The sequence below is a fragment of the Erpetoichthys calabaricus genome, chromosome 13, assembly GCF_900747795.2.
Source record: "Erpetoichthys calabaricus chromosome 13, fErpCal1.3, whole genome shotgun sequence".
Classification (NCBI taxonomy): Eukaryota; Metazoa; Chordata; class Cladistia; order Polypteriformes; family Polypteridae; genus Erpetoichthys; species Erpetoichthys calabaricus.
The window spans coordinates 120,663,289-120,678,071 of record NC_041406.2 but is presented as its reverse complement, the minus strand read 5'-3'; the positions used below and the strand labels follow the sequence as shown (position 1 = coordinate 120,678,071).

The 14,783-nt window shown below is 40.4% G+C and overlaps 1 protein-coding gene across 2 annotated transcripts in view; it reads left to right on the top strand.

Annotated features, from left to right (window-relative positions):
- The window catches only part of LOC114663651 (TPR and ankyrin repeat-containing protein 1-like), a 147,714-nt gene that overhangs the window by 45,909 nt on the left and 87,022 nt on the right, over positions 1-14,783 (top strand). For both annotated transcript variants that reach the window (XM_028817542.2, XM_051936047.1), the window contains exon 15: positions 3,234-3,371. In XM_028817542.2, the coding sequence (XP_028673375.2) occupies positions 3,234-3,371 (138 nt within the window). The remainder of the gene's footprint in view (positions 1-3,233; positions 3,372-14,783) is intronic.

Sequence of the window (14,783 nt, the reverse complement as noted above, 5' to 3'; positions counted from 1 at the left end):
GACCGTTCCTGTGTGTATGCTCTCTCGTGCTCCTGTGTGTGTGTGCGCGGCTCTCTTTGTCTCACACTGTCTGTGTGTGTGCCTCTGTCTCTCGCGCTGCCTGTGTGTGTGTGTGTGTCGCGCTCTCTCGCTCTCTCTTTTGCTCGCTGCACAGGAAATGCACAGGGAGAGACTGAACATGTACAAACCGAAAGGGAAACTGGCTTGTTCGTATACCGAGTGTGTGGTCGTGAACCGAGGCAAAAGTTTGGCGAACTTTTTGGTCGTAAGCCGATTTGTACGTGTACCGAGACGTTCGTGAACTGAGGTTCCACTGTATTACAAACTATTTATTTTCTTCGTCTGTGGGTGCACGTCTTCCCCGTGACCCACAGGCAATACACAGTCCCAAATAAAGCACAGTACACCAAGCACTCTTTTTCTCCTCTCTTCCACCACCACTCCTCCTCGGCAAGCTTTGTCCACCTCCACCCGACTCTGACCGCTGAGTAGTGGTCGCTGGCTCCCTTTTATTGGGTACCCGGAAGTGCTCCAGGTGGTTGATTATCGACATCCAGCTGCACTTCTGGGTAAGGTGAAACCAGTGCCCAAAAGGGGCCAACCGCTCCTGTTGCAGCACCCTCTGGCGGCGCCTGCGGAACACCACATGGCTGCACAGAACTCCAGCCCCCATGAAGCCCTGGGGGAGTCCAAAGCACCACTGCAACCCAGGGAGGCTGCCATCTAGCGTCCAGGGGGAGATACTGGGCTTCCCACCCTTGTCCCCCTGGCAGATGTGGTGAAGGGGCGTCCCGGCCAGGCATTGGCCCCGGCCATCCATCACAATATATATATATATACAATACAATTTATTTTTGTATAGCTCAAAATCACACAAAAGTGCCTCAGTGGGCTTTAACAGGCCCTGCCTCTTGACAGCCCCCCAGCCTTGACTCTCTAAGAAGACAAAAAAAAAACCTTGTATGGAAAAAATGGAAGAAACCTTTGGAAAGGCAGTTCAAAGAGAGACCCTTTCCAGGTAGGTTGGGTGTGCAGTGGGTGTCAAAAGAAGGGGGTCAATACAATACAATACAATACAATACACAGAACAGAACAAATCCTCAATACAGTATAAAAAAAATATATTGTTTAGAAGTATGGATTAGAATTTAACAGTAGATGATATCACATAATAAGATTTGGATTTGTTTAGAGTCTTGGTGACCTCATCCATCAAGCTGCCTCCCCGATTTGGCCATTCCATGGCTGAAACAGCGCTGGGCCAGCCAATCCGATGAAAGGACCCCTCTTTCCCACGATTCCTGTGATCCTCCATCAGGGATGACTTTACCTTAGGCAGGCAAAACAACTTGGCAGGTGGGCTGTGGCACCAAGTGCCACATTTGAGTACCGAGAAGAGAAACAGAATAGGTGAGGGTTAGTATCCAATTATAACTCATGTTACTTATGTTTTAGTGCTAATGACTAACAGCAGAGATGCAGTCTATACAGTTAATCAGCAGCTCTAGTCAGGATATGCTAAACTGAAATAGTGAGTCTTCAGCCGGGATTTAAAAGCTGAGACCGAAGGGGCACCTCTTATAGTAGCAGGCAGACCATTCCAAAGTGTAGGGGCCCTGTAACTAAAAGCTCGACCTCCCACTGTTATTTTATTAATCCTTGGAATCATAAGCAGACCGGCATCTTGAGATCTTAATGTGCGCTCTGGTTTGTAAGTCATGATAAGTTCAGACAAGTAAGCCGGACCTTCACCATTTAATGCTTTATATGTTAAAAGGAGGATTTTGAAATCTGTGCTAAACTTAACCGGGAGCCAGTGTAAGGATTTAAGAACTGGAGTTATGTGTTTGTATTTTCTTGTTCTTGTAATAATTCTTGCAGCCGCATTTTGGATTAACTGGAGGCTGTATAAAGAACAGTTTGAACATCCAGTGATCACCGCATTGCAGTAGTCAATCCTACTAGAAATAAATGCATGAATTAATTTCTCAGAATCCTGTTTATTTAGAAAGCGCCTTAATTTCCTAACATTTTAAAGATGGATATATAACATATATTCACCACAGCCACAGTCATGTCCATCCTTTTTGCAAAATCCATTATCATCTGACCTTCTTCATTCTACTCCTTGACACCATACCTGCCCATCACCTCCACATCCCCTCTGGTCCCTTCACCAACATGTCCATTGAAATCCTACAGTATCTGATAGATAAAAAAAATCATTTCCAAAAAAGGATTTAATTTTGGGCAGTCCCAAAACATATACCTAAGTGAGGTCAGAGCTACCTGGCATCATTCACAATTAGGACCCAATCCTTTATATATTTTAGATAGTTTTAATTTGTAGAGGTGTGCCCAGTGTGCAATTTTCAGCTTAATTACAGCATGTTTTGTACATATTGAAGGAGAAGGAATGTTGTGAACTATCAAATTATATAACATTTTGATAGAGAGGCCTCTTTCCCAGCATTGCCGAAGGTGGTCTAGCAAAGTGCACTGTAATATTATTTAATAAAGTCTAGAGATGTTGCTAGTGGTTCTATAGTTGAGTGAGTGAAGCACATCTGATTACTAATAAATTATCAATGACCAGAAAACCTTTTACAAGATTTCTTCCAGATTAAAACCGGTGTGTATCCTTCATTGACCTCTTCTTTCCATTGTTTCAAATTATGAACATTCCTAACCCAGTAATATAGCTGAAAGTCTGACATCAGCATGACACCATCTGCTTTTGATGTTTGTTATTTTGATTTTTTAACACACAGTCTTTTTGACTTCCATATAAACAAGCTAATAATGGCATTGAACTTTTTTTAAAAAGTATTATTAATAAATGTAAGAATACTTTGAAACAAGAATACAAATTTTGGAGGACATTCTAACTATATTAACTCTGTCAGCTAGAATTGTGAAGAATTGACTGTCTATTAATATCTTGTTTAGTGGTTTTTATCAACCTGCCAAAATTCTTATTAAAAAGATCTTTGTTTCTTTGTGGTTGTAACTTACAGATAATTGAACTGTTCTGAAACAGATAACTATATTTAGTAGATTATAGATTTTTTACAAGCTATGTGAGGTTTAGCAACATTTTCATGAAATTAGAAGTGGAATCCAACTTTACCTGAGTGAACTACAGAGTTCTTTATCCAGAAGATATGGTGTTTCAGTTGCTTTCAGCTTCTTAAGCGGCTTGTTCCTAATAACTGATGTTCTGATAATTTCAGGTGATCCTTGTTGCAAATGAAGCTGCCAAAGAGGCAATCCCCGAAGAGCTCAGCTTGGCTCTTGTCCTTACAATTTATGAGGCAAAAGGTCTAGAATTTGATGATGTCCTGCTTTATAACTTTTTCACAGATTCTGAGGTAAGATACTAGGGTTGTTACTTCCCTTGAAGTATCATTGAAAAATGCAATAACCTTTCTTTGTTTTTTTAATCCTTACATATCATGCACATGCCCAATAGAGCGTAAAAGATAGTGTACACTCTCCTGACCAAAGAACAGAAATACAAAATAACATCTTGGATATGCTTATTTCAATTTACAGTTGCAGGGGGTTACAACACTTGGCAGTGTGAAAGTGTGTTTTTCAGGCCCCACACAGTCATCCTCACACAAGGTTTGGTAGAACTTCACTCAGACCTAATGACAATATGCAGACTTTATATAGACAACAATCAGGTGTTGGATTTGACTTCAGAATTCTGGAGCTGTGAGGAGGAAGTGCTACCTAATCTACCACCATGTTGACCTTTTTCCTGTCATCCATCTATCTAGTTATTTTAGAAGTTCAGTACATCCCAAATAAGCTCACATCCTGATACGGCACCTGCCCAGTTCAAGATTGTAAAGGACTGCATCTTTTTGTTTAGATCTTTAAAAATTAATTTCTAAGATTTATTACCTGGACTTTTTCCCTGAAAATGTCAAAGTGGTCAGTTACGAGCATGGAGAACGGTTTCATCAGGACATTCTGAAATGGAGAAGCAATACCAAGACAGGTGGAGTCCCGTTATGCTTGCTAACGCTTGCTGGACTCTGTAGAGGAATATTGCTGAGGCCAAGTACAGCAGAAAGTAGTACACTTTTACCTTTCTGGATGCACCCCACATACACACAAACACACACATATATACATATATACAAATTGGGGCTCGTCAAGTGTACACACTTTTTTACCTGGTAGATAACCACCTAATAATCAGATTGCTATTCAGACTTAAAAAAGAATTTATTACTCCGATCTTCACCCTGCCAAATAAGTGAACTAACTGCAGTGGGGCAGTATCTGGGGCATAAATGGGATGCAAAAGTGAGTACACCTGACGAGGGCTAAACATGTGTCATGTACTGTTTGTATTGTTTGGCAGATAATGTGTCACACACACACACACACACACATATATATATATATATATATATGGAAGAGAAGGTCTGTGATACGGTTTGCATATTTGCAGTTGGAGATCCACAAAGGGAGAAAAAACGAATCACGTATCATAAAATAGTTTTATTCCTGAGCTTTCAACCCCTGTCAGGGGTCTTCATCAGAGGATAATGCTTAGACTTACAAGAATCAAAGGCAATATATAGCAACATATTCAGTGGGGGGTGGGTGGAGGTGACTAAGTCCGTATGATCAAAGGGTGGGGGGGGGGGGGGTGTATCGTTAAATTAAAGTGCATATGTCCTTCTTAAGTTGGATACAAAACTCGTTTAGTAAACTGTTGCATGATGGTTGACATTTTCGGGGTGTTCATTAGTGGCTTGAATCGTAGGCATCTCGGAGTTACATCGTGCCTGATGCAACTGTGGAGGAAGAAGAGTTTTTCATAGCTGTGCGCTTCACGGATTGCCGAAGTTTCCCATCGTCTAATGCATTGGAGGGCTTCATGCCCGAAGGTTGTATGAATGGAAGAGAAGGTCTGTGATACGGTTTGCATATTTGCAGTTGGAGATCCACAAAGGGAGAAAAAACGAATCACGTATCATAAAATAGTTTTATTCCTGAGCTTTCAACCCCTGTCAGGGGTCTTCATCAGAGAATAATGCTTAGACTTACAAGAATCAAAGGCAATATATAGCAACACATTCAGTGGGGGGTGGGTGGAGGTGACTAAGTCCGTATGATCAAAGGGGGGGGGGGGGTGTATCGTTAAATTAAAGTGCATATGTCCTTCTTAAGTTGGATACAAAACTCGTTTAGTAAACTGTTGCATGATGGTTGACATTTTCGGGGTGTTCATTAGTGGCTTGAATCGTAGGCATCTCGGAGTTACATCGTGCCTGATGCAACTGTGGAGGAAGAAGAGTTTTTCACAGCTGTGCGCTTCACGGATTGCCGAAGTTTCCCATCGTCTAATGCATTGGAGGGCTTCATAAAACTATTTTATGATACGTGATTCGTTTTTTCTCCCTTTGTGGATCTCCAACTGCAAATATGCAAACCGTATCACAGACCTTCTCTTCCATTCGTACAACCTTCGGGCATGAAGCCCTCCAATGCATTAGACGATGGGAAACTTCGGCAATCCGTGAAGCGCACAGCTATGAAAAACTCTTCTTCCTCCACAGTTGCATCAGGCACGATGTAACTCCGAGATGCCTACGATTCAAGCCACCAACGAACACCCCGAAAATGTCAACCATCATGCAACAGTTTACTAAACGAGTTTTGTATCCAACTTAAGAAGGACATATGCACTTTAATTTAACGATACACCCCCCCCCCTTGATCATACGGACTTAGTCATCTCCACCCACCCCCCACTGAATGTGTTACTATATATTGCCTTTGATTCTTGTAAGTCTAAGCATTATCCTCTGATGAAGACCCCTGACAGGGGTTGAAAGCTCAGGAATAAAACTATTTTATGATACGTGATTCGTTTTTTCTCCCTTTGTGGATCTCCAACTGCAAATATATATATATATATATATATAAAAAATCCAACATCTGTTTGTCTGTCTGTCTGTCTGCTTTTCATGAGAGAATAACTTAACGGATTTAGATCTGTTTTTTTCTAATATTTGCTTGAACATTCTGGTTGATTTTGCGTCCTCGCTCATCGCGCTAAGTATCATAGTTCGCTTGCAGTACCAATTTATTTGCGCGAAACTGAGAGAAATGTATTGGGCTGAGGGGAGGGGGAAGCGTGAGATCAGGACTGGGAAGTCGGTCTACCTCTGTGTTTTGGAGCATAACTTGCCTCCACTTAGCTAGTGATACCTTTTTGTTTATTGATTTCTGAAGTTTATCCTGTTTCACTACTACTTGGGTGGAGCCGCGGGGAATGGCTAGTATATATATATATTGAGTGGATGTCTAAAAAGGAGAACAGGCATCCTGGCCAGGATGGAGGATAGTTTCTTACCTGGACATGAGGCCAGAGCGAAGGAGAGACGAGTTAGCTGGCTGGACGAAGAAACAACTTTGTGCCAGGCTGGAATAAAATGATGGTTGGACCAGCGGAATCTGGAAGTTTGGAGGAGTTCAATTCCCCATGTGGCAGGTTGCAGTGGTCCTCTTGTTGCGGTCCAGTTGGGATACCTGCAAGAATGCTTGGGAGTTAGAGTTAGGAAGTGCAACCCTGTCTGGGTCCCTGGGTGCCTGATCTGTATGCAACCTATATGTAATATGTGATCTTGCTCCTTTAATAATATTACCCAAAGTACTGTGCAGTTGATGCAAACAGGAAGGAGTGAATAATCTGTGTGCTTCATATTTAATCTTTTTTGGTAGCAGTGGCAGTGAACCAGCAAAAGCATCAGGGGAAAAAAATACAAACTGTATTGTACTTTTCAGTTCAAGAGAAGTAAGTCCCTGCCATCAGTCTGTAGGGAGGCTAGGCTTAGTGAATTCATGTTTCTTATCTTCCAGTTTGCAAGACATTTTACAGTTCTGATATTTAACTCTATTAATTTTATCTTGTGGAGGTGTAGTGGTTAACACTGCTGCCTCACAGCCCAGATCAGATTTTTTTCCAAAATAATCAGTTCAGTACAGTTGGCACACGTTTCCCTTGCTATCAGGGTCACTTCAAAGACTATTGCACTATTATAATCCATTTAGAACTAGTTCAGATTCCCCTTTCCCATTTACTTCAGTAAACTTCACTGAGTTCAGCAGGGTTCACTCATCACTAGTCAGCATTCTCCCCATTTTTGCTATGAACTGTTTTGGTGTCATCCTGTCTACCCTTCCAGAGTTGTTGAATGGTTTGACAGAAATACTTTTGAAGCCATTCAAAATCCATTATCAATGGTTTTACCAGACTGTCTCAAACACATGCCTTTAGTTGAGCCAATGCTGCAGCTTCTTTCTTTTTGGTCAGCTGGTACCACTCTAATGCAGGGCCTCCTACTTCATCTTAGCAATTTCCGTTACTCCAGCAAAACATGCATATTATTTTTAGAAATGAAATATATGGTTAGTTTTTATTAAAACTAGTGTTGTTGCACTTACATATGGTCTTAAGTCTTTTATTTTGTCTCAGACTTGTTTTGAACTTAGTGGTCTTTGTCCATTGGTCTTGCTAAATATGGTTTTAGGTCTTGATCGAGACCAGCTGCTTTCTTCAAACTTGTTTTTCCCTCTGTATTTGAGGCATGTTTGTGACAAATCGCCTAAGCTTAGTGTGCTTTATTTCTATGTCCACTTTCACTGACGTTATTTTTTGTTGTTACTAGTTAGAAATAGATTTGAGAATGTCCAGATTAATTCTAGTTAATTTTTATAATTAATACTGTTCTATTTTCTTTGTAATAATTTGTTATTGTTACCTTTCATGGGAGCCATTAGTCAGTATAACTGACTGCACTGAATGTTATTCACAACACCCTGTCTCCTCAGTTAAAAACAAGAGAATGACTCAAGCGTTTTCCCAATAAGAGAATGTGTGAGAACTTTACTGATAATTAGCATAAGACTTAATTTGTGACTGATTTTTGAAAATACTGTAATACTATCCATCTATGCAGCTCGTTTGCTTCAGTTGATCCAATGTGTTTAGGTCCAAACTAAATATTATTGAAGTTGTTCATTTGATTTAATTTCCAATTTATTTTACACTTTATTTGCGTAGATAAAAATATAAAAAGGTATAAAAAGGTATCTTTTTCCCTCCTTCAGAGTCTGGAGGATACATATTTATTGTGGCATATCAAATGAAAAGACCAAAGACTGAACATTTTTTAAGGGATGGAATCAAAGGGTCTGAGTTCCAGAAACTTTTGAATCCAGAGTTTAATCAGGTCCTGCAATCAAGTTTGAATGGCATGAATTACTTAGACCTCCACCTGATCTTTCCCCTTTTATGCTTCAGTCTTGGCCCTCATCCCACAATGCACTCAACTCCCCAGTGGAGTATCTTTACAAGCCACAGTGTTCATAGTTCATGTTTGACACAGAGAAGACAGTCAGAAATGGCATAACCCTGCCTGCATTTATTTTGACCCTGGGCTCTGTGATGCAGTTGTAGGAGCAGTGCCTACAGCCATGTCCACGTCCTTGGTCCTCGAAGCATCTTAATCCCTAGACCAAACATTTTGCTCCACAGGTTTGAAAGCAGAAAGGAAACATTGACTCGGCCTTCTGTTCTTTTGTTTCTCTTTCTCTTGTTGTTTGGCCATTAAATTCTGTGTCCACAATAACAAGAGCTCCATGGACACGTGACCACAGAGGTTATTGCGCTTGGCTGTTAGGTGAACCTGGCTTCTTAGCATGGTTCTCCTTTTTAATCTGTGGTACTTTAACAGTCTAGAACTCTTTACTAATGAACGAGAGGCCACTCACTGTCTGTACATCTTTTTTTTATTTTTACAGGAGACACCTGTTAGCTTTATAGGAGGCTGAGTTGAATGCTAGCATCAGTATCAGTATATCGGCCCTTTTTACTCTGATCTCTGTTCCCTGTACCTGACTTGAACTCCTCAGTCTGAATTGCCACTTCTCCAACTGGAGTCTAAGCACTGAACATTTAGCCACAACAAATGAGTTAACAGTAGGACATGTGGCTACTCCGTTCCCTTCACATAAGTCCAGGACCCATTTGCACTCACCTGTACAAGCAAATCTGCTTTGGGCAGAAGTCTTCTGTCTAACTGTTTCAGATAAGCTTCTACTGCTTTCAGAAGTGATTTGGCAGTAGCCTCTAAAACGTGCACCATTGTCTAATAATATCAGTTACCTGTAAGAATATCTGTATATGTTGTAGCATCACTTCCAAATCTTTTTGAGGTTTTTGGTCCCCAGAACTCTTGGTTATAGTGTTTTTGGCTGCAGGAGTCCTGATGAATTTTTATTTCCTGAAACAATGGGCTTCAGACTCCTCTACTCCTTTGGAGTGGTCAGCATGAACTTCCTTTATGTATGCCCAGTTGAGTCTCATGGAGTCTCCTGGGGTATGTAGTTTGGATGGTCTCTGTAACAACCAGTCTCGTCTGCTGCATCATTGTTGTATCAGATTCCAGACATGATTTCCGGCAGCATTTGTTATTCAAGAAAGATGAGGATGCTTCACTCACCAGTTCTTTCTCGTGTATATTCCTACAGTGCAGTGCAATGGGATATGTGGCTCTGTTTCTGGTTCCCAATTACGTGTTTCCCATGGTGCCTCGTTTTGTTTCATCTCCAACAATGGAGTGTTCCTGACATAGGATCTAATTTTGCCTGTCTGTTTATTGCGTCCATCTTGCCTATGGTTGCATGAATTCAGGACATGACAAGACATAGACTTTCCAATCACAAGGCAAGAGTGTAGTTTTCTGGGTGATCTCTTTGGCAGCTGTTCCAACCCCAGTGTGAATTGTACCAACGCAAATGCTGCATCTCCTTCAGATTCGTCTGGAATGTCCAAGATGCAGTCTTCAAGGAAACTACCCAATCTCATGGATGGAACTTCTTCTAAAAGTTAGTTTTTATTTTTTTTAATTCAGTTTTATTCTTTCAGTCACGCTCATGCACTCCCTGATCTGACACTGCTAGTTTTAAAATAAAGATGTGCTATAACCGAGGTGAACTCAGATGAGGATGAGGGTTCTACATTGGAGAAAGAGAACAGAAGCTGTCCCTGCAAGAAAAGTCCAGTCACACATAAAAACAATGCAGCTGCACCAGGCATAAAGGCAAATGATTGCATCATTAGGATAGAGCAACAGGTAGGGCATCATTTTGCCAGTGAATCTGACACACGCATGTCCTTCAACGAAACAGCAGGGCTTACAGTGCTTGTCAAGGTATCGTGCAAAGTCCTGTTTGTAATTTTGTTTTGGAAAGGTCTTTATATAAAAAAAAAATTATATGTTACTTACTGTGAAATGAACAGCCTCGACACACAGCGAAAGGTTTGGGGCAGCCACCCATATATTTTCTCTGGCTGCAAAAGGGTTTTGAAAGAGCACTCATGTGCATTGTATTGAGTCCTGAACAGAACTGATGAGGTTAATAAAAGATGTACTTTGACTGGAACCAGAAGTGATATTGAATCAGGAAGGTTTTCCCATATTTAGCCTGTAGAGATAACAAAGGTAGGTTTAGTGCACCCCGCCACCCCCTGGCCTGGCGGGTAATTAGTTCCACTTGGTTCACTGAGCTCCCACCTAGTCACACGTTTGTGACATTATATAAAAGCCAGATTGAATGTTATTTACCTATTTATCTTGATTTATTTACTTATCTTCCTACAGCGTAAAGTCATAAGTAGTCTGCAGAGCTTCCAGTGTTTAATTGACACGGCATGCTGACAACGTACATGTGCAATGCCAATCCTTATTTAGGAAAACAGAGAGAGGAAGAGAATAAACAATTTTGTTTATTCTCTTCCTCTCTCCACTCCTCCCAGGTGAGCTTTCTCTATATTTCACAGAACATGGGAGTATTTTCAGAGCTAGGGCATAGCCCACAGGAAGCATGTCCAAGTGAAGTGGAAATCCCAGGAAGTAAAGATCACGAATCCCAGCAGTTCCCCCTGGTGGCACCCACGGAACCCAGTGGGACTGCCCAATGGGACTAGAGTTACCAGCATATTCTGCAGGTGTCCTACTAGAACCAAAACCCAGGGATGCTGCCATCTAGCATGTCAGGATGGAATGTAGTCACGACAGGTTATTTCCCCCCATCCCTACGTCATATTGGCCTCCTGGCTAGGTAAAGGTCTTTGCTCCATCCCTGCCAGGATACTGGTGTATGCGCTCCATACATCACAACTTGCATATTTAAATAAATTGTGCATCTCAAAAGCTGCAACCATTTTGCCAATCAATAGGCCTGTTCCCATTACTAAATGGATCAGACTGCAAAAATCATGGTTAAATTGAACAGTTTAATGGCAGTTATCACTGGCTTTAGGCCAGAGGTTTTTTGAAGGATATGGGGATAAGTGCTGGACCAAATTAACCAAAAACAATAAGCCTAGAGCCTATAACAAGGCAAACATGATGCAACTTGAATGAAGAAGACGGGCACATTTTTTTTTTTTAAGTTATCATTGTACAAAGATCTTGGTGTCCAGGGCCCATATCTCATAAACTACTTGTAAAATATTCTATCTTTGCTGAAGTGTTGTCATCCAGGAACTCTACAGAATGAGAAAAACCCATAATTTTACAATGGAAATTGTAATTTGTAAAGCATGAAAATCAATGTTGATTTTCCACAGATGCCATCCTAAAATTAACTTTTCATTTTGAACTTCATAAATTGTCAGAATCTGAACTAAAAAGGATTGAACAGTTTTTATCCCATTACCAAACTACCATTTACATGCAAGTAAAATCACACCTGGGAAACATCATTCTCTCAGAGAAACAGATCATAGATAAGTTATACAGTACCTGCTAAATAACATAAACAGTACACAAAGGGTACACAACATGTGTTTTGCCCTAATTGGGGCTTGACAGGTATAAGCACTTTTGCATCCCCTTACGGGGATCAAACCTAGGACATCAGTGTCTGAGGCATTGCACCATGGCGGCTGGTTTGCTTACTTCACTCTTTCGCTTACTTGAGTCTTTCATTCATCACACTATTCTCATTTAACATTGTCCAAAATGTATCCAGGGCAAGATCCAACCTGCGAGCATTGCCATCTAGCTCCAGCTTCACTAGGCTACATGTTTTGAGAGTGCACCAAATTAACATAATTTTGGACAAAAATCTTTAAATACTCATCAGAAAGCCTTGGTGTCACAATCACTCACAAGCCATTAATAGTTGCATTTGGTATTGTACTTCCATTTGGGCTTAAAGTGGACAAGAACAAATTGATAGTAATTGCCTATACCACACAACTAGCATGTGGAGTTATCCTGCTTAACTGGAAGAATACTAACTATCTCTATAAAAATCCAATGTCTGTCTGTCTGTCCGCCCGGTTTTCATGAGAGAACTACTTAACGGATTTAGGTTGAGTTTTTTCTATAATTTGCTTGAACATTCTGGTTGATTTTGCGACTTCTCAAATCGCTCTAAGTATGACAGTTCGCTTGCGGTACTGATTTATTTGCGCAAATCCGGAAGAGATGCAGCAGGGTGAGGGGATGGGGCACTCACTCACGCGCAAGCCTCGGGTGTGTACCCTACCTCCGCTTAGCTAACGAACAAGAGAACTACTTAGCGGATTGGGTTTTTTTCTATAATTTGTTTGAACATTCTGGTTGATTTTGCGATTTCTCTCATCGCACTAAGAATCATAGTTCGCTTACAGGAGTGATATCCATCCATCCATCCATTGTCTCCCGCTTATCCGAGGTCGGGTCACGGGGGCAGCAGCTTGAGCAGAGATGCCCAGACTTCCCTCTCCCCGGCCACTTCTTCTAGCTCTTCCGGGAGAATCCCAAGGCGTTCCCAGGCCAGTCGAGAGACATAGTCCCTCCAGCGTGTCCTGGGTCTTCCCCGGGGCCTCCTCCTGGTTGGACGTGCCCGGAACACCTCACCAGGGAGGCGTCCAGGAGGCATCCTGATCAGATGCCCGAGCCACCTCATCTGACTCCTCTCGATGTGGAGGAGCAGTGTCTCTACTCTGATATATTTGCGCTAATCCGAGACAGAGGCTGCAGGCCGAGGGAAGGGGGAAGCATTGACATAAGGATTGGGGAGTTCGTATAGCCCTGCGTTTTGGAGTGTACCTTACCTCTGCTTAGCTAGCGAAACCTTTTTGTTAATTGATTTTTAAAGTTTGTCCTGTTTCACTACTACATGGATGGAGCCGCGGGGGCTGGCTAGTATTATATGAAATTGGAAAAAGACATATTCTAACTTAGAGGATCTGTCCATAACTATTTTTAACAAATGGTAAGGCTTAATTAAAATAAAATAGAAATAGCATTCATTTAGAGAGGAAAGGATGTTTTTTGTTTTTTTAATTTTTATTATTTATTTTTTAATATGCTCTTGGCTCCCATCTCTTAGTCTCAGGTGGGGGTGAATTCTTGCTTAGTTAGGCTTTGAGGTTATTTGTTGTAAAAGTTCTTTTGTATTTTATTTGCTTGATTGTATAGTATGTTACTTTCTTGAAAGAGATTATTAAATAAAATTGAAAAAAGCCTTCAGTTTTTTAAAGGGGGTCTCCCACACAAAGAACATAGAGGAGGAGGGCATTATACTTAATTCATCATATTATTTGTTCTTTTATGTACACTTCATAAAATATTCAGTTCATTGCATGCGCTATGTAAATGTGCAGCCTATAAATGTCAATGCTGTATGTAACATGTTAAAATAAACTATAGTTCAATGTATATTGCTTTTGATCTAAACCTTCCAAAACTTTGTAACTGTACATTAAATTGTTACATTCAAATCAGAGAAAAGCTGCCATTTTTATATGTGTGTTACAAATTAAAACTGAAATTTTACCCAAAATTCCTAATATTTTTACAAATTACCTGTGGCTATCTATCTATCTACAGCAGTAATGTTTTACTCATGGTCAGTTGTATCTAGCATATTTCACAGTAAGAAGTTCCAGTAAACTAATAATGTTAGCCCCTGGGTTAAAAAAGAACAAGAAGAAATATTGTATACAGAAAAGTACTTAATTAGTTACATAGTACTTCTGATACATCCAATTAACCAGTACAACTATAGCCATGGCCTTTTGTCTAGGAATTTCCTGGAAAACTTTTTAAATTGCATTTCCATTTTTTCAATCCCAATTTTAGTTACAATTAAACAAAGGCTTAATCTTGCTATTTAATTGCTCTGAAAAAACACGTATTTATTATTTTATTAAATATTTCAAAGTGGAGGGCTTTATTTATGTCAAATCTTAGTTCAAGAGGTCTCTTAAACTTAAGCCCTCAAAATCATTTTAGTTAGCCAATAAAAGGTGTAATTTTGCTTGACTTTTCACTACATCTATAATGGTTAACATGGTACAACACCCTAGTACTACAGCCCTCAAAAGAGGAAGTTGTCTTTATTGATTTATTCAGACCAGCCATAACTTTTTTCATTTTTTTCATGCCAGGTTGAGTTATAAATTGTCTTGGTAAAAATTAATATGTTCATTTTTTTGTTTTTAGACATTTTGTATCACTAGAACATTTCTGATCCAAATTGGTTCTTAGGCTGGGTTTTTAGTAATACCATAAAGTGTTGTTTTCTTAGCATCCCCACCATGTAGTGGGCAGAGGTGGGTAGTAACGAGTTACATTTACTCCGTTACTTGTGCTTGAGTACATTTGTGAAGAAGAAGCGCTACTCTTACTCCACTACATTGGGCAACACTCGACTTGTTACTATTTTCCATTTACACACTAGATACGCTGTAT